The sequence below is a fragment of the Chrysochloris asiatica genome, unplaced genomic scaffold (assembly GCF_000296735.1).
Source record: "Chrysochloris asiatica unplaced genomic scaffold, ChrAsi1.0 scaffold00022, whole genome shotgun sequence".
Classification (NCBI taxonomy): domain Eukaryota; kingdom Metazoa; phylum Chordata; class Mammalia; order Afrosoricida; family Chrysochloridae; genus Chrysochloris; species Chrysochloris asiatica.
The window spans coordinates 14686629-14711358 of record NW_006408540.1 but is presented as its reverse complement, the minus strand read 5'-3'; the positions used below and the strand labels follow the sequence as shown (position 1 = coordinate 14711358).

The 24730-nt window shown below is 37.8% G+C and overlaps 1 protein-coding gene across 1 annotated transcript in view; it reads left to right on the top strand.

Annotated features, from left to right (window-relative positions):
* Positions 1-24730, top strand: part of VWA8 (von Willebrand factor A domain containing 8) — a 518389-nt gene that overhangs the window by 204780 nt on the left and 288879 nt on the right. Inside the window, exons 16-17 of the mRNA XM_006837608.1 lie at positions 1896-1973; positions 7203-7318. Of these exons, the coding sequence (XP_006837671.1) occupies positions 1896-1973; positions 7203-7318 (194 nt within the window). The remainder of the gene's footprint in view (positions 1-1895; positions 1974-7202; positions 7319-24730) is intronic.

Genomic DNA, 24730 nt, shown 5'->3' with positions numbered 1-24730 from the left:
CTCATCTTTCTCCCGCGGAGCAGCTGGTAGTTTCGAACCGCTGACCTTAAGGTTCACAGCCCGATTCATAACCACTACGCTACCAGAGCTCCTTACTGGATGGCATACTATCTGAAAATATGAATGATAATAATACTTCTTATATCACAGAACTGATTTAAATAATAAACAAGATAATGTATATACTATGTAGAGCTTGGAGTCCTTGTGTAGCGCTCTAGGATAATCCACTAGACCACAACGTCAGTGGTTCAAACTTACCAACTGCTCCTTGGAAACCCTATGAGTCACTAAAAGTCAGAACAGACTCGATTCATGTCTTAGAATTTTAATAGAACGTATTTAGTACTTAACAACAACAACAAAGGCTCCCTTCTGTTTTATCCTGATGATGGAGTTAAACGTGTGTACGTATATGTTGCTATGTGCCACTGAGTTGGTTTGAACCCATAGTGACCTTATATAAGGTTTTCAAGGAGTGGCTGATGGGTTTGAACCACTGACCTCTTGGTAAGCAGTCCAGGCTTATCCTGTAGAACCATACCAGGGCTCCATGTAAATGTATAGGTGAATGTATAGGTATATCTATAGTCATATGTATATACATGTATGTGTATACATGCATGTATACTCATATATATTATAAAGAACTTAGAGGGGACACAGCTAGGACTACTTCTTAGATATAACTGTATACCTTGTGGAAGTTGTTTACTGGGTTTGAAGACTTAAGACCACAGTCTCATGCAACAACTTGGTAATTTGCCATAATATAGTTCATAAAATCTATGTTCTATATTGTAGTTTGGTGAGTAGTGCCTGTGGTCTTAAAAGCTTGTGAATGACCACTTAAGATATAGCTATTCGTCTCTACTCTTCTAAAGCAAGCAAGAAAGACGGGAACCAAATACTCAGAGAAGAAAGTAGTCTATAGGACTAGTAGTCTACATGAACCGTGACCTCATCTACCCTGAGATCAGAGGAACTAGATGGTGCCCAGCCACACACCACCACCTCCTGTTCTGATCAGAGCCACAATAGATGGCTTTTGACCAAATGGGAGAAAAATGTAGAACAAAACTTAAGTTCTTAAAAGTGCAGACTTACTGAACTAGTTGAGACTAGGGAAACTCCCAAGACTGTCTCCCTGAGAAATCTTTTATACTTTGAACCTAAACTCCCAGAGGCCACCTTTCAGCCAAGTAACAGATTTGCTCTTATAATAAAGAATGTCACCTGTGAGTACTGTGTTTCTTTAAAAGAAGTTATCTATATGGGACCAAAAGGAGCTCAGGTAGCATAGTGGTTATGAGTCAGGCTGCTAACCTCAAGGTCAGCAGTTCAAAAATACCAGCCGTTCCATGAGAGAAAGATGAGGCTTTCTGCTCTGGTAAAGATTTCCAGCCTCAGAAACCCTATACAGGGTGTCGGAAGTGACTCCACAGCAAACTACCACCACTACCACATGGGAACAAAGGGTCAAAATTTACTCTAAAGCAAAGATGGGAAGGAAAGGCAGTTGCGTTAATTAGAGCACTGAAAATGGAACTTGAACAGAAATAGAGAGAATGTTGACACATTGTGAAAAGTGTAACCAATATCATCCAACAATTTGTATAGAAAGTGTTTAACAGGAAATTCATTTACTGTGTAAATTTTAACCAAAAACACACACACAAATATTTTTTCAAAAGAGAGGGAGAAAAGGAGTGGCTTACGTGTTTCCTGAAAGTTGAATCGACAACCTTATCCATGAAGTAAGTGCATAAATTGTACGTCAGGTTTTCCGAAATTTCAATTCTAGTATTGTGTGCTTAGGAGCCATAATTTCTGAAGGATTAATCAGGTGTTCCAATTTATTCTTTCTGGTCTTCCTTCATTTCCTCATAAACTAGGTCCCAAACATACCTCAAGATGCTGTGGAGAAATTGCTGTCATTTACACACAAACTCAGAGAGACACAGGATCCAACGGTGAGTCTGGGTTTTTCTCCATAGTGCGTTCTGTTGTTCTATTACTTTAAAATCTGTTGTGTTTTTTAAGATGGTATTTTTCCCCTTATCCCATGCTTCATCCTATGTATATGTTTTAATCTTTTAGCGATTTTACCATTTTTTCCATCTCCACATGGCTGATGTCATAGAAATGTTGTGCTCTGGAGTACCTGGTGTTTTGCTGTGTTCCTTCTGTCTCCTATACTGAGCACTCTATTGTATTCTTATAGGTTCAAGTACTATCTTTAAGTTGGCATCTCCTCTGACATCCATTTTAGTCTTTTCTCTCTTTCCTGTCTTTCATCAAGTATGATGATCTTGATATCATCGCATGGTTCTTCTGGTTTTCGGCCATTTAGTGTTCAAAGTGCCTACCTGTGGGCCAGGACTTACTCGTTGGCACCTAGCCACAAAAGCTAATATTTGAGCTCCTTGAGACTGGGTGTTCATGGTTTTATGGCTACTTCCTAGCTTACTGTCTTGCATGTAGTAGACACAAATTATTTAATAAGTAAATAATTAAATTCAAGAATTTATTAACTTATTGACAGGTTATCCCTAAAGTTTTCTCTCCCTGGAACATGTTACATTGCCATGACAGAAATAATTCATCCAGAGGTAAAAAAGAGACAAACATTTGAAAAAATATCTGTTCTGTATTTTCATTTCTTTAAGATGAGGTATTATAAAGTATGCTAAAATAGCAAACACTTTGAGGTATACTCTTGGTAAACCATTGTAACTAGGGGAATGGACTGGCACACCCTCATCTTTTTTGCAACATAAAATTGCAGTTAGAAATTTGATATTGTAAATGTTAAATACATTGTTGTTGTTGTTAGGTGCCATCGAGATGGTACTGACCCATAATGACCCTATGCACAACAGAATGAAACTCTTCGATTGTTCTTATGGTAATTCATGGCATCTACAGTGTTCTTCACCAACACCATGATTCAAAGGATCAATTCTTCTTCAGTCTTCCTTATTCATTGTCCAGCTTTCCAATGCACATGAGGTGATGAAAATACCATAGCTTTGCTCAGGTGTACCCTAGTCCTCAAAGTGAAATCTTTTCTGTTTCATACTTAAAAGAGGTCTTATACAGCAGATTTGCTCAATTCATTGTCATTCGATCTCGTGACTGCTGTTTGTTTCCAGGGACCTTGATCACAGGTCCAAGTAAAATTCTTGATAACCTCAGTCTTTTCCCCATTTATCATGATGTTGCTTACTGGTCCAGCTGTGAAGATTTTTGTTTTCTTTATGTTGAAGTGTAATTCTTAGTGAAGTCTGTGTTCTGTGACCTTCATCAGGAAATGCTGGAAGTGCTCTTCACTTTGAGTAAGTAAGTCTGAGGCATCTGCATAGCACAGGCTGTTCATGAGTCTTCCTCCAGTCCTCATGCCACATTCTTCTTCATGTACTCCAGCTTCTTGGATAAGTTGCTTCACATTAGTTGAACAAGTATGGTGGAAGTTTCCTGATTTTATTCCAAATAGTATTCCCTTGTTTAGTTTGCACAACTGCCTCTTGGTCTATGTACAAGTTCGCATAAGCACAATTAAGTATTCAGAAATATACCCATCCTTGCAATGCTATCCATAATTTACTATTATCTACAGCATAGTGGTTATGAATCGGGCTGTGAACCTTAAGGTCAGCAGTTTGAAACTACCAGCCACTCCATGGGAGAAAGATGAGGCTTTCTGCTCCTGTAAAGATTTATAGCCTCGGAAACCCTGTACAGGGTTGGTATGGGTCGGAACCGATTTGGTGGCACTTAACAACAACAACAACAACAACAACAACACAGTTAAAAGAGTCCTGGTGTGGCACTGTGGGTTAATATGCTGGTTGGTTTGAAGTGCAGCGTTGGTGGTTCAAGCTCACTAGCTGCTCCTTAGAAACTCTATACCGGGAGGTCCCTAGGCATCATAACCATCTCAATGGCACTTAACAGCAACAACAAACATAGTTAAATGTATTTGTCTAGTCAGGGGAACAAAGGTAAACATTTTTGTGGTGTTATCTCTGTACTTAATATTTCAGTCAAGACCCATCTGACATCAGCGATGGTGTTCCTTGTTCCACATCTTCTAAATTCACCATGAGTTTCTGATAGTTCCCTGTGAATGTACTGCTGCAACTGTTTATAAATTATCTTCAGAAAAATTTTATTTGTGTGAGCTAATGATATCAAATACATTGATAATATTTAATTTTATGTATAGTCTCAATTTCTAATTGATTGAATGTAAAAACAGAGATGACCAAACCCTTTATTCAATGCTTAATGCAATATAAGGCTTAGTTCTGACTTTTAACACTAGACATTTTGCAAAGCATGTTGATGCTATTAACTGAAAGAGTTGCTGTTCAGATTCATGAGAGTCCTAAATGATCACTGGAACCAAGTGTGACGCCTGAATTCAGTATTGTGCCTGGATTGCAGTTAGAATATTTTATCACAGCAAGATTATCTTTGGGTTTAATAGGATTCTTGTTATGAGAATCCTTTGGTTGAAGGCAGTTTTAAACATTTTCTATGGTTAAGATAGGAATCTTTCATGGTTGCAGGTTTTAAATGTAGAAGTTTCTGAGTCATATTTAAGTTTTGATACTTCCAAACAAAAGTCTCTGTCATCATGGAACTAACAGTTAAGTGAGAGAAGATAAGCAATCAAAATAAATGAGCAAAGTGTATATTCTATGAAAGGGCAGTAGTCGAGGCAGAACTTTAAGCTGAAAGAGGGTTAGCAATGAAATGGTAAGGAAAAGTAATTCTAAATAACGTGGTTCAGGTTCAGTTTTCCCTTCTTTATCGTGCCCTCCCAGTTGCCAAGTCCTTTAAACTTAACATTTGATGCAGCCTTTCTCTCCACTTTTGTTACCATAACTTAGTGTAGGGCTTTTACCTTTTTATTGTTGTAGTTGTTGTTGTTAGGTGCCATCCAGTCAGCACCGACTCATAGCGACCCTATGCATAGCAGAACGAAACACTGCCCAATCCTGGGCCAACCTCACAATTGTTGCCACGCTTGAGCCCATTGATGCTGCCACTTTGCCAATCCATCTCGATGGGAATCTTCCTCTTTTTTTCTGACCCTCCACCTTACCAAACATGATATCCTCTTCCAGAGATTGGTCCCTCCTGACAGAATGTCCAAAGTATGAGAGACGAAGTGTGGCCATCTTGGCCTCCAAGGAACACTCTGGCTACACTTCTTCCAACACAGATCTTTTGGTTCTATGGGCAGCCAATGGCACTTTAAACATTCTCCTCCAACACCATAACTCAAAAGCATCAATTCTACAGTCTTCCTTATTTACTTTCCAACTTCCACATGTATATGAAGTTATTGAAAATACAATGGCTTGGGTCAGGTGCACCTTAGTCCTCAAGCTGACATTTTTGTTCTTCAACACTTTAAAAAAGTCTTGTGCAGCAGATTTGCCTAATGCAATACGTTGTTTGATTTCTTGACTGCTGCTACCATGAGTGTTGATAGTTGATCTAAGAAGAATGAAATTTAGGAGGCTAGAATCCAGGGTGCTGACTCTAGGGGAAATCTTTCTTTCTATGTCTGCTCTAGAGGAAGGGCCTTGTCTCTTACGAGATCCTCGTCCTTTGGTGATCTTATGTGGCTTGGCATCTCTTTTCCCCGTGGCTGTTTGCTTTATCTACTTCTTTTATGTCTTGTAAGAGATTGACTCAAAACACAGCCTATATTAATCAGTCCTCATTAATTTAACAAACACAACCTGTTCTCTACTGGGATTATAATCACAGGCATAGAAGATTAATAACATGTATATTTGAGAACACAATTTAACCTATAACACCTCTCTAGACTGTTAGGTGACCAGGCTTCTTGGGTGCCCTCTTTGCTCTATGACATCACCCTGACTCCACTGTCCCCCTAAAGGACCAGTTACTTCAAAAGTGCTTCTCTCCTTTGGTTGTCAGTGACAACTGTCATCTTTTCAGGTTGCTGCTTCAAGTTAGGAGTTAGAGCATAGTTGTCTGATTCATTGAATTCATGCTGATATGGTGGGCACATCCCCTTCCTTTGTTATATTTTTATTTTGAAGAAGCTGTTTTATTAACAATCACTGATATTTACTGAGAGCCCATATGCATCTGACCTGTGCTTTTTGTTTTAGAATCATTTTCTAATTTAATCTCTCCTAAATACTTTATAAATGAGGGCATTCTTATCTCCACTTTCTGTGTGTGTGTGAAGTGCCATCAAGTCAGTTCCAGCTCACAGTGACCGTGTACAGTTTCCAAAGAGCAGCCCATCTTGTAGTTAGCAGACCAGTGTATTGTACAGTCCCATATCAGGATGTTATCATCTCGACTTTAGAAATGAGGCAACTGAGACTTGGAGAGGTTAACTAATTTGCCAGTGCCACACAGCTAATAATTGGGAATCTGACTTGGCTCATTCCAATACCATAAACTTTGTCACTACATTGGACTTCCCTGCCAAGATAACTTGAAGTCAAGAAACATTTTCACATTTAACATGTCCTGAGGTCTACACTAACAACTCTATTAGTGGGATCTGAGAAATGTAAGAAAGAAACAACAAAAATAGAAAAAGTGAAATTGCTCAGATTGCAAAGAGGAAGGGTTCCAAAAAAGCAAACTGCCACCCAACACCATACTCATTGGCGTCTCCGTGCTCTTCACTCTGAATTGTCCACATCTCCTTTTCTGCATTCCAAAACCGACCTATTGGCATAAAACTTTAGGCATTTTTGGTATATTATAGCAGAATGGTTTTGTGAAAGCAAAACAAAACAAAAAGGGAAGAGATAGTGAATTGTATGTGAATATTATTTGTATGTTTGGTGCAGCCTGTACTCTGTAGCATCCCGTCTTACTCCATCCAAGCTGCCTGTTCCCCGACCTCCACAACATGTACACACAGCGCTTAGTATCATGAAAACATTTTAACTGAACTTAATCGATAAGTTCACAGACCAATTTAAAAAACAAAAACCAACAAACATCTTTAAGGATGCTTTAAGTGTAAATTGATCTCTATGCATTTTTACTTATAGTTCATTAACAGTATGTATTTATTTAAGTTTGAGACTGTCCTTTAGGAATAATGAATTCTGCTATGCTATCCATCTAAATGTACATACAGCAAGCTGAAAGAAGACTCTTAACAGGCTGTCTTTGCCTTTTGGTAGGCGCAATCACTGGCATCATCACTTTCCACCAGGCAGCTGTTGAGGATTTCTCGTCGCCTGTCACTGTATCCTGATGAAAACCTTCATAATGCTGTCACTAAAGCCTGCCTTTCCAGGTAACCGTTTCTCCCTGTTCTCTGAAGTCAAGTCTCTGGGTCTTGGTTAAGGGAGTCATTTAAGGTTAATTAATAGTCTGGATTCACAGATCAGCAATAATATTGGTTTATGCTTATCTATTTCAGACTTGGGGTTAGTTTTTAGAAACTACTGGTTACAGCAATATTAACAGCTGACATTTATTGAGAATTCATTATAAGTCCTGAACATTGCACTGATATCCTTACACATATTATCTTATGTAGGTGTAATGATTACTAGAGATATTTTATAGTTGAGAAAGCAGGTGAAGTAACATGCTCAAGTCACATTGTAGTAAATAGTTGGGTTGGAATTTGAAAGCTGGGTCATTTGATTTCTGAGATGTGCTTATCAGCCCCCAATTTGCAGCAGAAATCTCATTGCTTGATAGCACTGTCCCATTATCCAAAATTTCACTCTATACCAATACTTTTCATGCTTGTTGGTAAGAGATTACAAACCAGTGTTGTTGTTAAGTGCCATCAAGTGAGTTGTAGCTCTCAATGATGCTGTATAGTTTCTGAAGGTGTAAATCTTTCTTCCGTAGAGTGGCTGGTGGACTTGAACCACTGATCTTATAGTTTGCAATCTAGTGCTTATCCTATGGAGCTACCACTAAACAGTAGCTTACAAAATTTTCTGTTCGACTCACATTTGCATAAAACTATTTTAAAAAGATAGTAAAAAAAGATTAAGAACAGACCCTACTAATTCCAAGTATTATAATGAAATGTACAAAGACCTGTAGTTAGAAAACAGTATTTCTCAAGCTTAAAGAACTGAAGAAAAAAACTCAAGCCTCGACTTTGAGTTTCTGTGGATAAAATATTGAATGATGCAGAGAGCATCAAAAGAAGAAGGAAGGAATATATACAGTCACTGTACCAAAAAGAAATAGTTTATGTTCAGCCATTTCAAGAGATAATATGTGATCAAGAGCCAGTGGTACTAAAGGAAGAAGTCCCATGGTGAAGGCATTGGCAAAGAACCAGACTCCGGGGATTGATGGAGCGTAAATTGAAAAATTTTAACAAACTGATGCAGCACTCGAGGTACTCACTGATCTATGCCAAGAAATTAAGAAGGCAGCTACCTGGCCAACTGATTGGTAGAGATACATATTTGTGCCCATTCCAAAGAGAGATGGCCCAATAGAATGCAAAAATCATCAGACAGTATCATTAATATCACATACAAGTAAAATTTTGCTAAAGATAATTTAAAAATGCCTGCAGCAGTACATAGACAGGGTAATGCCAGAGGTTCAGTTAAGATTCAGATGAGGATGTTGAATGAACAATATCATTGCTGATGTCAGATGGATCTTGACTGAAAGCATAGACTAGAAAGATGTTTACCTGTGTTTTATGGCTTATGTAAAGGCTTTCGACTGTGTGCATCATGACAAGCCATGGACACCATTGTGGAGAATGAGTGTTCTGGAGCACTTAATTTGTTTATGAGGAACCTGTACATAGACCAAGAGGCCCAAAACAAGGGAACACTGAATGGTTTAAAATTAGGAATGGTGTGTGCCAGGGTTGTATTCTTTCACCATCCTTATTCAACCTGTATGTTGAGCAAATCATACAAGAAGCTGGATTATATGGTGAAAAACATTGCATCAGGATTGGAGGAAGACTCAGTAACAACCTGAGATATGCAGATGATACAACCTTGCTTGCTGAAAGTGAAGAGAACTTAAAATACTTACTGATGAAGATGGGATTAGTATGGGTTACACCTCAATGTAAAGAAAACAAAAATCCTCACTACTGAACTAATGAATAATATCTATATCCATGGAGAAAAGATTGAAGTTGTCTAAGACTTCATTTTGCTCTGATCAATCAACACTCATGTAAGTAGCAGTCAAGTAATCAAAGATGTGCATTAGGCACATCTGCTGCAGGAAAATATTCAAGTACAAATGTAAGTTGGAGGACTAAGGTGTACCTGACCCAAGCCTTGGTATTTTCAATAGCTTCATAAGCATGAAAATGTTGGATGGTAGTAGTAGAGTTGATGCATTTGCGTTGTAGTGTTGGAAAAGAATATTAAAAGTAGCATGGACTGCTAGAAGAACAAACAAATCTATTGGAAGAAGTACAGTCAGAATGCTCCTTAGAAGCCAGAATGATAAGACTTTGTCTCTCATACTTAGATACATTATTAGGAGGGACCGGTCCCTGGAGAAGGACATTATGCTAGGGAAAGTGGAGGATCAGTTAAAAAAAAAAAGAAGCCCCCCAAATGTGTTGGCACAGTGGCAACAGCAGTGGGCTCAAGCTTTAGAAGCATTGTTAGGCTGGTGCAGAACCCCGGGCAATGTTTTGTTCTGTTGTGCATAGGGTTACTATGAATTGGAACTGACTTGATGGCACCTAAAAACAACAAGAACATTTCTCCCCCAACCACTGTGGCAACCTCTGTATATTTGCCTATTTTATCTAAGTGGAATCATAAAAGATTTGTCCTTTTGTGACTGACATTTCAGTCAATGTAATGTTTTCAAGAATCCTCCATTTTGTATCTCATGTTGTTGTTTTTGTTCTTGTTAAGTGCCTTAGAGTCTTTTTTCATTCAAACAATCCTGTATGGGGTTTCCAAGGAGTGACTGGTGAGTTTGAACTAGGTTCAAATCAACCTTTTGGCCCAGTTGTTATCCTACAGAGCCACACCAGGACTCTGTAGCCTATATTAGGGCTTTATCCATATGGCTGAGAGTGTTCTATCATATGTATATACTACATTTTGTTTATTTATCTGTTGATGGACATTTAGGTTGTTTACATCCTTTGACTATTGTGAATAGTGCTGCAATTAACATTGATGTACAACTTTAAATAATTAGTTTTATGGTGGTTGTGCTTTTTTAAATTCATTCTTTGATATGAAATAGAGCTTGAACATTACTCTCTTCAGTTTAAGATGCTTTGTAATTGCCCTCTTTCTCTTTAACTTTTAGTTTAACCACAGTTTTTGTAGGTACATCAAGTTCCTTAAGTTACAACTTGAATGAGTTCTGCCTATAGTATATTCCTTTAAATTAAACTTCTTTCCAGTGTCTTTTCAGTGTTTTAAAAAATAATTTATTTTATGCTTTATTGTTGTTGCAAATATACATAGCAGATCAAATCTTTCTACACGTACAATTCAGTGATATTGATTATATTCTTCAAGTTGTATAACTGTTTTCCCCTTCCTTTTCTGAACTCTTCCTACCCATTAACATAAACTCATTATCCCCTACATTTTCTGCTTTTTCGAGTTGCTGGGGTCAGTTTGATCCCTATGGACAGGTCTTAAAAGAACACATTGCTCAAAGCAGACATTCTTTACTAGTTAAGCTAAACTATTGTTTGGTTTTAAGAAGACTCCAAGGGATACTTCTGGTTTAAGGTTTAAAGTATTTTAGGGCGAAAGGCTGTGTGCTTGCAGGCAGGAGGCTGGCTTGCAAAACGTGCCCTTTGAACATTTAAATGAATATATGTTTTTTGTTTTGTTTGTGTACATCAAATATTTTTGCTTTGCTGATTTATGAAAAATATGTCAATGGGAAGCCACAGGGAGGAAGCAAGGTAACTGTTATTGCAGCGAGGGGAATGTCATCATTGAGATGACTGTTGAAAGTAAAGCTGATGATCTTGTCTGTTAACCTTCATTCAAATACTGAAAAAAACACACAAAATATTATTTGAAAAAATAAGAATTAGAAAGAGATTATAATTTCAAGGCATTAATTTCAGGATTGATCTAGCCTCGTTGGCTCCAGAAAATCTGGATTCCATGAGAATTTGAATTCTGTGATGCATTTTCTTCCTTTTGATCAGAATTCTTCTATGGAACCTTTAATGAAGACATTCAGTAGAGGGAGCCAGACAGAATCCAGTTCTTCTGGTCTCTGGCCAAGGAGGTGGTTTTTCATGAAGGCAGTTAGCTATACATACACTCCATTTCTTCCTCCCAATCCTGACTCTTCTCTAGTGTCTTAGGATATTTCTTTGAGTATTTAATAGCTATGAGGGATAATCAAATAGATTCTCTGATTTTTCAAATTAGGAGAATATTAGACTTCCGTGAAAACCAGAATAAAAGAAGTTTAATTGCTTGGTTTTCAGTCCTGAATAAAGTATAGATAAACAGATGACTTTATTACCTACTAATTACTTTCTGTTGGTCAGAAGTTAGTTATAGATGTAAGTTCATAGAAATTAATCATGCTAAGCCTAAGGGAAAATTATATGTTGACTATATTAGAATGAAATATTCACACATGAACCATTCTACAGATAGTTGGAAATACCTTCATGGTTGAATCAACTTCAGTTTTCTTTTAAAAAATAAATAAAAATAAATTAATGAGAAACTATCTAAGAAATAAACAAGATTGAGCAAAGGTTGACGATAAAATATAAAGAACCACTAAAGCACAGGGCTCTCAGAGAGTCAGAGAAAAAAAGGAAGACCCCAACAAGATGTATTGACACAGCGGCAGCAGCCAAGGCTGAAGCATAACAGTGAGATTGGCATAGGACCCGCCAGCAAGATGGATTGGCCAACTGGCAGCATCAATAGACTCAAGCATGGCAACAGTAGTGTGGTTGGCCCAGGGTCGGGCAGTGTTTCGTTTTGCTGTGCATAGGGTCGCTATGAATCGGACTGACTTGATGGCACCTGACAACAACAACAAAAGCATCTTAGAGTATGAAAAGTTGATAAAACACAGACAGATTGTTTGTATTACCTAGTTCAGTTAATACAACATACTTAGGAAATGTGAGAACATTTTAAATAAAGGTTAGAATTATGGAATGAGTTTCTATTAGATGGTTTATTGTTATCTTCTATGATTAATGAGAAGGAGCTCTGGTCATATAGTGGTTACGACTCGGGTTGCTAACCTCAGGGTAAGCAGTTCAAAACTACCAGTTGTTCCATGGGAGAAAGATGAGGCTTTCTGCTCCCGTAAAGACTTACAGCCTGGTAAACCCTGTACAAGGTCTCTATGAGTAGGAATCGACTCCGTGGCACATAACCACCACAATCACCATGATTAATGAAATATTGAAGAGAAGTAGTTTCAGAATGATTCCATCTTTCCTCTACTATTTAGTATAGAAAATTAATGGATATCTTATCAAACTAAAGGCCACCAAAACACCCAGTGAAATCTATGAACAAAATTGACATTCTGAATGTAATATAACAAATATCAGATGTTTATTCCTTTGTAGATGTGAAAGGAAGAGAATGTCACAGGTTTCAGAATTGAACTAAGGCATGGAGGTATTGTATGGCCTAGCAATGTCCTAAATAAATACTAGCTATATACAAAATAAATGAAAACCTACGTCCATACAAAGGTTTGTACACAAATGTCCATAGCAGCATTATTCATAATAACTAAAGAGTGGAAACAGCCCACCTGTCCATAAACTGATGAATAGATCAATAAAATGTGGTATATTGATACAATGGAATGTTATTTGGCAATAAAAAGAAGTGAAGTACCAGTACTTGTTACAATCTGGATGAACCTTGGAAACAGCATGCTTACGTTAAATAAGCCAGACACAGAAGGTCACATAGCACATAAAACCACTTATATGATATGTTTAGAATAGGCAAATTCATAGACACAGAAACTTGATTGTCGCTTGCCTACAGCTGGGGCACGGGAGACAGGAACATGGGGAGTGACTGCTAATGGGCATAGGATTACTTTCTGAGGAGACAAAGTGCCCTCAAATGAATTGTTGTGGTGGATACAGAACTGGAAACCTGTTAGAAACTATTGAATTGTATGCTTTAAATGGATGAATTGCCTGCTAAATGACATAGCTCAATAAAGGCTGATATTTAACAAAAAGAAAAGAAAAAGATAAAACAAGAAAGCAACTTCAAAATACGAAGGATAATCTAAAGTTGTTGTCAAGGGTCGTTCAAGTAGGAATTTGGCCTAGTGGCTGATGGCTTGGTTTGAACATCTATTTGAGTACAAGAGATGTGTCAGGTAGGGAGTTCCTAACTGAGACCACTTAGAAATAACAGAGTTTTGTAGTGTTTCATTTTCTTATGGACTGAAAATGTTGTGCCCCAACCTTGGAATAACAGGGTTTCAAGATACAGGGATTGAGGCATGGCTTGAAAGGGGAAAAGATGGAAATAATGTTAGGATTCATTGGCTATCTCTGAATCTTGGTCTCCCTTGCCTACCATTGTGAACTAGACACTTGAGGGTGGTGGGTAGCCAGAAACATCACAACAGAAAACATGTAAGCCCGTCTTCAGCCTATAACTGACTGGAATAACTTGAGTGGGGGGGGGGGCAGAATGGAAACTACCCAGACCCAAAATGGGGGGGGAGGGGGTTATCTATAAAGGCAAGAAGTGACTGGCTTGCAAGCTTTCAAGAGGGAGCCTAGTTCCACATGGGGCAGAGATAGACAGAACCTCCACTGATTGATTTTTGAACTGTTGGGACCGGGCTGAGGAACGGAAATGGGGATAAGACTCTTGTGGTATAACAGTGAATACCTGCCACCAGGACTAACTGTGAGGGTCGGAAATGTAGAGGCGCATTTTTTTTTTTTTCTTGGCAAAAGGAGGAGATTGATTTTGCAATCCAGGAGCGGAGGTCCCTGGGACCATCAAGCGAGAAGAGTGGAAAGTGTGACCCTACCCAGAGAGGCAGTGAGGCCAGGCATGGAGACAGAGATGATGGCATGGACAGATGGAGTGGCTGGGGATATGGGACTCAGGAAGGGAGAGGAGCTGTTTACTGATAGCCGGGGGTGGGGTGGGGTGGGGGTGAGGAGCGGGCCTGTGGGATGTATCCTTGGTTATTTGATGATGCATGGAAGGGATTGAGTCATTGCAATGAAACGAAATACGTTAAGATGAATGTGAAGCTGAAGTGGGACAGAGGCAAATAATGATGTATGCAAAACCTTGGAACAACAGGGCTCTGGAATACAGAGATTGAGACATGATTTGAATGGGGAAAGGGGGGGAAATAATAATAAGATGCTTGGCTGTCTGTTGAATCTTGGTTCCCCTGGCATACCGCTATAAAATAGGCACTGGAGGGGAAGAGAAAGGAATAACCAGAAATACCACCATAGAAAGCTTGTAAGTCCGTCTTGTAAGCCTATAACTGATTGGAATACCTAAAATGGGGATACAATGTGCCCAGCAAAGGAGGCTTCCTGTGGAGCCTCTGCATTACACAAGACCATAGGTGGAATCCTGAACAGCATCCAGAATCTTCTTAGGGGAAATTTCCACTTGAAAGGACAAGCAGACCAGCCTGGAGTGACCAGAAGAACAGAAGATACTTCCTGAAAGGAGAGACTGACAGGAAAAATACAAAACAATATCCGCAGACCAACTGATTACTACAAGAACAAACAAGTGGCTCGCCCAGGAGACATCAAGGCAAGTGGTCAGGTCCCCCTCAGGGCAAACCCCCTTCTAAGACTAAGGCTCAATGGGAATGCACGCTTTGATTGGTAACCACGGTCATCACCAATAAGGGGAAGTGAGGGAAAAGCAGCAATGAAGCTGCGAGCTGAGCCCTACAATGCTTTATAGACTCCTTGCAGACAGCATATTGAAGGATCTTGTTTTCTTATCCATTCTGCCACCCTCTGTCTCTTAACAGGTGCATTTAATCCATTTACATTCAGTGTAATTATCGATAGGTATGGATTAATTGCTGCCATTATGTTTGTGTTTTTGTGGTGTTGCTGCTTTCTTTGTTCTGTGTCTTCCTGAGCTGAGTTCATGCTTTTTGTGTTCTTTCTTGTGAGTTTCCTCATAGTTTTAATGTTTCCATGTTCTTCTTGGATTTTCATTCTCTTGGTATGTTGTGAAGTGTTAATTTTCTTTGACGTTGCCTTATAGTCCATTAACTTTTCTCTCCATTTAGAGCAGTCTATTTTATCCTGTAATCGACCTGACCTTCTCACCATCTGGATCTCTGTTCCTATGTGTTTACCTTCTTTTACATTGTACTTGTTTTGATCACAGATTGACCTCCCAGATTCTCTGAGTTTGTTCTTATAGTTTTGTTTTGTTCTCGACTCTTCCTTCTGTCCACTTAATTCTGGGAGGTGCTGGCTCAATAGACTCCTGTGATGGAGACCTCTTGGACCCAGAGTCAGTGACATAGTCACAGAGGACTAGAGTGGAGAGTGAAGCATCATGGTGATAAGAAGAGAGGGCACGTGCATAAGTACACCCACACTTGCAGATAATACCCACTTTACCTGGCTTCAATGACTAGATGATCAAAGTTCAACCAGAAGAAGAAGAAGAGGGAAAAAAGAATAATCTGATACAATTTGATGAACTTGATATACACCTATGAAAGCAGTAGCTCAAAAGAGGGAATAAATCTTCACAGCGAGGATCATTCCCACACCCTCCGTACAGGGTGAGGACAGGGATGGGCAACTTGGACACTGGCTGCCCAGAATGGGGAGGTTACAGAGGCAAGAAGTGACTGGATTACAAGCTTTCAAGAGAGAACCTAGATCCAGAGGGCGTGGAGCAAGGTAGAATCTCCAGTGAGTAGTATCCATTCTGTATAGTCGGGGCTGATGAAAGGAGATGGGTCTCTTTTGATACAAAAGCAAATAATTGTTATCAGGACCAATGGTAAGGGCTGGAAATGTAAAGGTAGACATTTTGTGGCAAAGGGAGGGAGTGATTAACTTTGCAGTCTAGGAGCGGAGGTCCCTGGGACCAATCAAAGGAGAAGAGCAGAGAACGGGACCCTACCCAGAGAAGCAGTGATGCCAGGATGGAGGCAGAGATGATGATGTGGGGAGATGGAGTTGTGGGGGACTTTGGACCCGGAGAGGAAGAGGGTCTGTGTGCGGACGACCGGGGTGGGGGGGCAGGCTTGTGGGGTATACCCTTTGGTTGGTGGATGATGCATGGAGGGGATTGTAACCATGGCAAGGAAATGATATATGACGGGATCAATGTGAAGCTAATGTCCTCTCATGTAAACTATCACATAATTCACAATAAAGCATTTAAAAAAATGTTGTGCCCACCAGCCCTGAGACGTGATGAGAAAGCTTTCCATTTATCTGATATGAGATTTGGATTTGGGGAAGAAGCAGTCAGTATGAGAAATCCAGTGTCCAGCATTGATCAGATGCAGGTGTGGAAATCCTTGTTGATGTCATTTCTATAGGCTTCTAATAAAAGGTGCTAAATTAAGATTACGGGAAAAACTGGTCCATATTCCTTAGAAGAAAGCTGCGATTCTGGAAACCACTTTGCAGCAACACTTTCACAATCCAGGGCATGTTCCATCTGAATATGAAGTTGCTATTTAAAAAAAACAAAACAAAACAAAACACACACTTGGAAGTGAACCATGAGAGATATTCAGCAGATACATCATTCAGAAGAAAAGGAATTCCAAGAACTCAAAATAATGAAATCATGTGAGGTGGCCAACTTAATACACTTAAGATGATTTAAAAGATAGACGAAAAAAACCCAAAACAAAACTAGAAGACTAGGCTAGAGGAGAAAAGAACCTGATGGGTTTGAAAGGAAAAACAAATCCAGAACTTTAAAATGAAGAATACCAGCACTGAAATTAAAAATTTTTTTTTTTTAAATGATGGAAGGATATGGAGTAGATTGCACCCATGAGACAAGGACTGGAGACGTGGAAAATAGCCTAGGATGCAGCCCAGAGAAGTAGAGACAGAAAGACAAACATACTGTTAATAGACACACAGGATATTTGAGAAAGTCCAGCATATGTCTAATGGCAGTTTAAGAAGACAGAATAAGGAGAAGAATTGTTCAAAGAGGTAGTGGCTAGGAGTTTTCTGGAATTGAAAGACACGAGTCTCTAGATGGAAGAAGTGCATGAATTCCCAAACAGGATAAATGAAAACAAAGCTAGACCTGCATTATTGTGATGGTACTGCTTTGCATGAATGACAAAGAAAAACTTAAAGACTATGAGGGGAAAGATACAAGGGAAAATATATCACAACAGTAACTTAACTCAGCAACAATGGTTCTCAGAAGGACTGGATATATCCTCAAAGTGTTGAGGCAAATAACAATCAATTTCAGAGGATTTTATGCAATACATAGTGAAATGTGTATTTAAAAATAAGGACTGAGTTTACCGCTTCCCTGAAAGAACTACTAAATGATATGTTTTCAGCAAGAAGGAAACTGAATTCAGAAGGAAAGACTAGTATACAAGGAACAATGGTAAGAAAGAAAGTAGGTCAATATATTGTAAAATAAATACTTTAAAAGAGTAATAAGATGAATGCTATATATTCTTATCAATGGAGAAAAAATTGAAGTTGTCAAGAACTTCATTCTTGAATCAACTATCAACGCTCATGGAAGCAGCAGTCAAGAAATCAAATGACGTATTGCATTAGGCAAATCTGCTGCACAGATCTTTTTGAAGGGTGAAGATTTCAACTTGAGGACTAAGCTACGCCTGACCCAAGCCATGGCATTTTCAATAACCTCATATGCATGCGAAAACAGGATAGTAAATAAGGAAGACTGTAGAAGAATCGATGCATTTGAGTCATGGTGTTGGAGGAGAATATTGAAAGTACCATGGGCTGCCAAAAAAACCAACAGATCTGTGTTAGAAGAAGTGCAGCCAGACTGTTCGTTGGAGGCCAGGATGGCCAAACTTCATCTCTCATACTTTGGACATATTGTCAGGAGGGACCAGTCGCTGGAGAAGGATATCATGTTTGGTCAGGTGGAGGATCAGAGAAAAAGAGGAAGACCCCCAACCAGATGGTGGCCAAGTAGCAGCATTGATGGACTCAAGCATGGCAATAATAGTGAGGTTGGTCCAGCATCAGGCAGTGTTTTGTTCTGCTGTGCATAAGGTCACTATGAGTTGGTACCAACTCGATGGCACCTAACAACAACAACAACAAATATGGAGTTCTGGTGTGGTACTATGGGATAAAACATTGGACTGCAAGGTCAGTTTGAGCCACAAAGTTGGCAGTTCAAACTTACCAGCTGCTCCTTGGAAACCCTATACAGGGTCTCTGTGAGTCAGTAAATATGATGGCACTTAATAATAACATATGGGCGAATGTTTAACAATAGGTTGAATCTAAAATACTAAACAAGAGAATATAGGACTTGGGAAAAGAGAGATGAGTGCTGTTTTAAGGTTCTTCTACTTTTTTAGGAGAATGTTGTTGTTGTTAAGTGCCATTGAGTTGCTTCTGACTCATAGTGACCCTGTATAGGGTTCCTGAAGAGTGACTGGGGAGTGTGAACTGCTGACCATGTGATTTAAACCGATGTAGTCGTCCAATGTTTATCCTACAGCGCCACACAACGATTCCAAGGAGGAGAATGTTGTTGCTGTTAAGTGCCATCAAGTTGATTCTGACTCATGGTTTCCATGTACAGTTTCTAAGGAGCAGCTGATGGATTTGAACTGCTGACCTTGTTGTTCGCAATCCACTGTTTACCCTACATCACCAGCCACACCAGGAGTCCAAGGAGGAGAATAGATGCTTTGAATCCCTTTAGACTTTGTTAAATTTAAGGGTAGCCATATATAGGGTCGCTATGGGTTGGAATTGACTCAACGCTTAACACCAACAACAACTAGAAGAATGGGAACAGAACCAGTAGAGATGCAAATAAGAAAATAAAGAAAACTTGGTCCATCTACTATAGACAGAACAAAAGGAAAAGTAAGTATAAGAAGAAAACAAATTAATGTTAGAAATGAGTACAGATTTGACACAAGATTAAATTATCAAAAGTAAGAGATTCTGAATGAGAACTAAAAACAAACACTAATTTTATGCTGTTACAAGACTCATATTTAAATATCATGCAGAAATATTGGAGATGAACTTATAAGAAGATGATTTTCCAGGCATAAACTAACCAAAGAGAAAGAATATAATTATTACACAAAATTTGCAAGTAAACCAAAAGCATGATTGAGGATAAAGAGCATAAAAAATTCATATAGAATATTTTATAGTCCCGAATTATTCACACCTAAGAAGGTAAAAATATATAAGACAAAAAAACAACTGCACAGTATCAGAATTACAAGGAAACAAATTACAAGGGACACTTGCCAAATCAGCTGTCATGATGGGAAATTTTACCTCACTGCTTTCAGAAACTGATAGATTATACAATCTAAAAATGAATAAAGATAAAGAAGATATAAACAACACCATTAACAAATTTGATATGGTAGGTATTTGATAGATTCATTAGTCAATGACCAACGAATATGTATATTCTTTCTAAGTACACGTGGAACACTTGTTGTATGGATCAAAAATTGAACATGTACTAGATCAGAAGTCAATGTTCAATAAATGCCAAAGATTCTTTATGCTACAGATCACTTCCTGTGACCACAAAGCAACAGAATTATTAATAATAATAGAAAATACATTTTTAAGGCTGATAAATTTGGAAAATTTAAAACCCACTTCTAACTAAATCATATGTCAGATAAGTCATAGGTAAAATTATGAAATATTCACAGCTCTGTGTTCAAAGGTAAAAGTCCTGGTGTGGTGCTGTAGGATAAGCACTCAACTGCAAGGTAGGTTTATACTGCAAGGTTACTGGTTCAAACCTACCAGCTGTTCCTCAGAAATTGTCAACAGGATAGGTATGAGTCGGAACTGACTCAACAACTTATTCAAAACTAGATATCACCATTTGAAAGATACATCTCAAGTGTGCTTCAAGGGGATTTGATTAGGCCTTAAATTAATCTATTAGAAAGAGATAAAATTTTCATGGGATAAACAACAGTAAATTTAAGAAGCTAGTTTAAAAAGTGACAGACAAAACCCAAAGAAAGTTGATGGAATTGAATTGAAGTTAAGGGCACAGATTAATAAAATTAAGAGCAAAATAACCACAGAGAAGATTAGTCAAACAGAAGGTGGTTCTTTGATAATGTAAATAAGTAAAATCCTGGTAAATTTAATCAATATAAAAGCAAGAAAACACAAGTTATATTGAAAGTAAGAAGTAACTTATCTACAGATAGAGTTACATTTCTAAAGTCATAATAAAAAAGGAGAATTTTCTAGAGTTTTATTTATTACCTAAATTGGTAAAGAAAATATAGAAAATTCAAATAGATACATAGCCATGAAAAAAAAAATCATATTAGTAGTTATTAAATCTCATTAAAAAAAAAAAACAAAAACAAAACCATAATTCCTGGCTAGTTTTATTTTCAAGTTTAACCAATTTGTCACAGAAAATATAATCTTTATTTTATACAAACTGTTCCAGAGAAAAAGTAGTGTAAACTCCAATTCTCTTCTTGGTACTTAAAATAGACAAGAATAATCTATGAAGAGAAAACTGTAAATTGAACTCAAATAATGGGTGTAAAAATCCTAAGTAAAATATTAGCTAATCGAATCTAGTAATAATTTTTTTAAAGAAAATCAGAAAACAATTTGAACTTATATCAAGAATGTGATGACTCTGTATGTTATCATTTTAATTCACTGTACTAGAGGGCTTCAGAAAGTCCGTGGAAACATGAAATAAAGAGGCAATGGGGAAATAAACTGACTTTTGAAAGCCCCCTGGTATTAAGAGATTATTGTTGTTGTTACTTGTTGCCATCAGTTGACTCAGACGCAGTGATCCCATGAGTAGAGTAGAACCGCTCCACTGAGTTTTCAAGACTGACCTTTCAGAAGCAGATCACCAAGTCTCTCTTCCGACCCTAGGTGGGTTTGAACCTTCAGATTTTTGACTAGTAGTCTAGTGCTTAACCATTTGCACTACCCAGGGACTCTACTACAGATTGGGGAAAGGAAGAATATAATAAACAAAGAAAAAGGATTTACTAAAATGAAATTCTCTCCAAGGTTGTTTTGTTGTTGTTGTTTTAAAAATTGGGTTTGCTTTATTCAACTTATTAATGGAAAGAACCATTTAAGAGTTACATCTAGTGATAACTTGAGAAAAGCAGAGTGCTTAATACTCACTGTAATTTTCTATATGGTTGAAATATTTCATAGCTTAAAAATTAATTAACAAAAATACTTACTTTTGTGAAATTAAAAAATGTTTCACTGATTCGAAACTGATTTTGTCAGAGTTATCAGCTACCACAGTAAAATTCCATTTTCTCATTACCCCTAATTCTTTGTAACTAGAAATGAATACTAAAACAGATGTCTTCTTTATACACCTTTTGTTGATTTTAGCAAGGCTATTGAGTCAAAGACTTTTACTCTCCTCTACAGCATAACACAATAGCAGGAAGGAACCAAAAAATAGTAGTATATAAAATGTTGTTTGTTTGTTTTTATGGTCTTATTCCATTTTGAAGTAAATATTAATAGAATTTGTTGAAATTTTTGAATCAAAAATTGACATTTATACTCAGAGTATTTTATCTAGCAGTCAAAAATCAAGAGAAAATCTCTAGCCTAACTATAATAAGCAGTATCTAGTCTTGTTACTCAGTTAATGTAATTTTTTGAAATACTCATTTATTTGCATATGCAAGTTGAGGTCAGACATTCATAGCCTATAATATCTATAACAAGTCTTTAAGCTAGCTACATAATTTATTTTCTAGATATTTGAAAACTTTAGCAATCAAGGGGAAGAAAATGTAGATTAGGAGAAAATCAGGTGTTTTACATTCCAAATACTTTTTTTTTTTTACTGTTTTTTAACTTTTTAATATGAATTGGGTATTTTTACAGAGTAAATCATTTTTACATTCAGCAAATCATATACTTCATTACATCATTTTTACATTCAGCAAATCATATACTTCATTTCATCATTTTTACATTCAGCAAATCATATACTTATTTCATCTTGATTGCAATCCCTTCAAGATACATCGTTGATCCCTCTTTGTCATTTCCATTCATCTGCCTTTGCATGACCTTATGAATTTTGTCCTTAGGTAAAAGCTACTCTCTTTGTGATCTCAAATGGCTGACCAATCTATAGTGTGCCTACCTCACTACTTTCCTGTCCTCCCCATATATTGCTTAGCCTTGGAGAACTTACTTGGAGATTACACTAAAAGTTTAGGATGGCTGGTTAAAATTCCAGTGCAACCCTTTTTTATTTGCTTTTCCATTATTTAACGTTATGAAACGTAGTTCTTCATCTGTGAAGAGTTGGATAAAAATGGTCCCAGCCTGCTGGGACTGTTAGGAGAATGCAGCCAGCTGGTGAGCTGAAAACACAGTGGTCCAAGAGATGTCAGCAGCACTCGGGGAACCTGCAGATTCCCCTCTGGGCCTTACCTCCCAAACATTCTTTTATTATAAATGAATTAAGTTGAGGGTCAATGTGAAAATATTTTGCATTCTTTTAAATTATTTATATCCAGAAAATGTGATGACTCTTTAACACAGAAATTTTAGGCTGAGCTTTGTAAGAATTTGATCAGAATTGAAGGTCTGAAGAGGGATGGTGTTGCATTCACTGTCAAAAAGAACATATCCAGATCAGTCATGAGGTACAACACTGTCTGTGATAGGATAATATCCATGCACCTCCAGGGAAGCCCAGTTAATACCACTATTATTCAAATTTGTGCACCAACCACTAAAAGCCATTGAGGATGAAATAGAAGAATTCTATCAACTTCTTCAATCTGAAATTGATCAAACACGCAATTAAGATGTATTGATCATTACTGGTGATTGGAATGCAAAGGTTAGGAACAAAGAGGAAGGATCAGTAGTTGGAAAATATGGCCTCTCGGATAGAAATGATGCTGGACAATGCATGATAGAATTCTGCAAAATCAATCATTTGTTCATTTCAAATACCTTCTTTAGAGAGCAAAAGAGATGATTATACACATGGAACTCACCAGATAGAATACATAGAAACCAAATTGACTACATCTGCAGAAGGAGATGATGGAAAAGCTCCATATCATCAGTGAAAACAAGGTCAGGGGCAGACTGTGGAATAGACCATCAATTACTCATAGGCAAATTCAAACTGAAGCTGAAGAAAATGAAAACAAGTCCACGAGAGCCAAAATATGACCTTGAATATATCCCATCTGAATTTAGAGATCATCTGAAGAACAGATTTGATACATTAAACACTAAAGACCAAATACCAGAAGAGTTGTGGGATGACATTAAGAACATCATACATGAAGAAAGCAAAAAGTCATTGAGAAGACAAGAAAGAAGGAAAAGTTCAAAATGGATGTCAGAAGGAGACTCTGAAACTTGCTCTCCAGTGTAGAGATGCTAAAGTGAATGGAAGAAATGAGGAGGTCCAAGAGCTGAACAGAAAATTTCAAAGATCAGCTCGAGAAGATAAAGCCAAATATTGCAATAAAATATGCAAAGATTTGGAATCAGAATACCAAAAAGGAAGAGCATGCTCAGCATTTCTCAAGCTGGGGGAACTGAAGAAAAATTCAAGCCTCGACTTTCATTATTGAAAGATTCTCTTGGCAAATGATTGAATGATATAGAAAGCATCAAGAGAAGATAGGAGGAATACACAGAGTCACTGTACCAAAAAGAAATGGTTAATGTTCAACCGTTTCAAGCGGTAGCCAGTGATACTGAAGGAGGAAGTCCAAGGTGCATTGAAAGAATTGGCAAAGAACAAAACACCAGGAATTAATGGAATAAAAATTGAAATCTTTCAAGAAAGTGAGATGGCACAAGAGGCACTCACTCATCTCTGCCAAGAAATTTGGAAGACAACTATCTGGCTGACTGATAGGAAGAGAACTATATTTGTGCCCATTCCAAAGAGAAGTGACCCAACGGAATGTGGAAATCATCAGACAATCTCTTTGATAACCCATGAGAGTAAAGTTTTGCTAAAGCAAAAACAGCTACAATTGTACATTGACAGAGGACTTCCAGAGGTTCAAGCCAGAATCAGAAGAGGCCATGAAATGAGGGATGTCATTGCTGATGTCCGATGGATTTTGGCTGAAAACAGAAAATATCAGAAAGATATTTACCTGTGCTTTATTGACTACGCAAGGCTTTCGATTGTGTGGAACATGACAAACTATGGACAACATTGCGAAGTGTGAGTATTCTGGAACACTTAATTGCTCATGAAGAATCTGTACCGGGACCAAGAAGCAGTTGTTGGAACAGAACATGGGAACACAGAATGGTTTAAAATTAAGAAAGGTGTGGAATAGGGTTGTATTCTTTCACCATACTTATTCAACCTGTATCCTGAGCAAATAATCTGAGAAGCTGGGTTTTATGAAGAAAAACGTGACATCAGGATTGGAGGAAGACTCATTAACAACCTGCGATATGCAGATGATACAACCTTGCTTGCTGAAAGTGAGAATTTAAAACATTTAC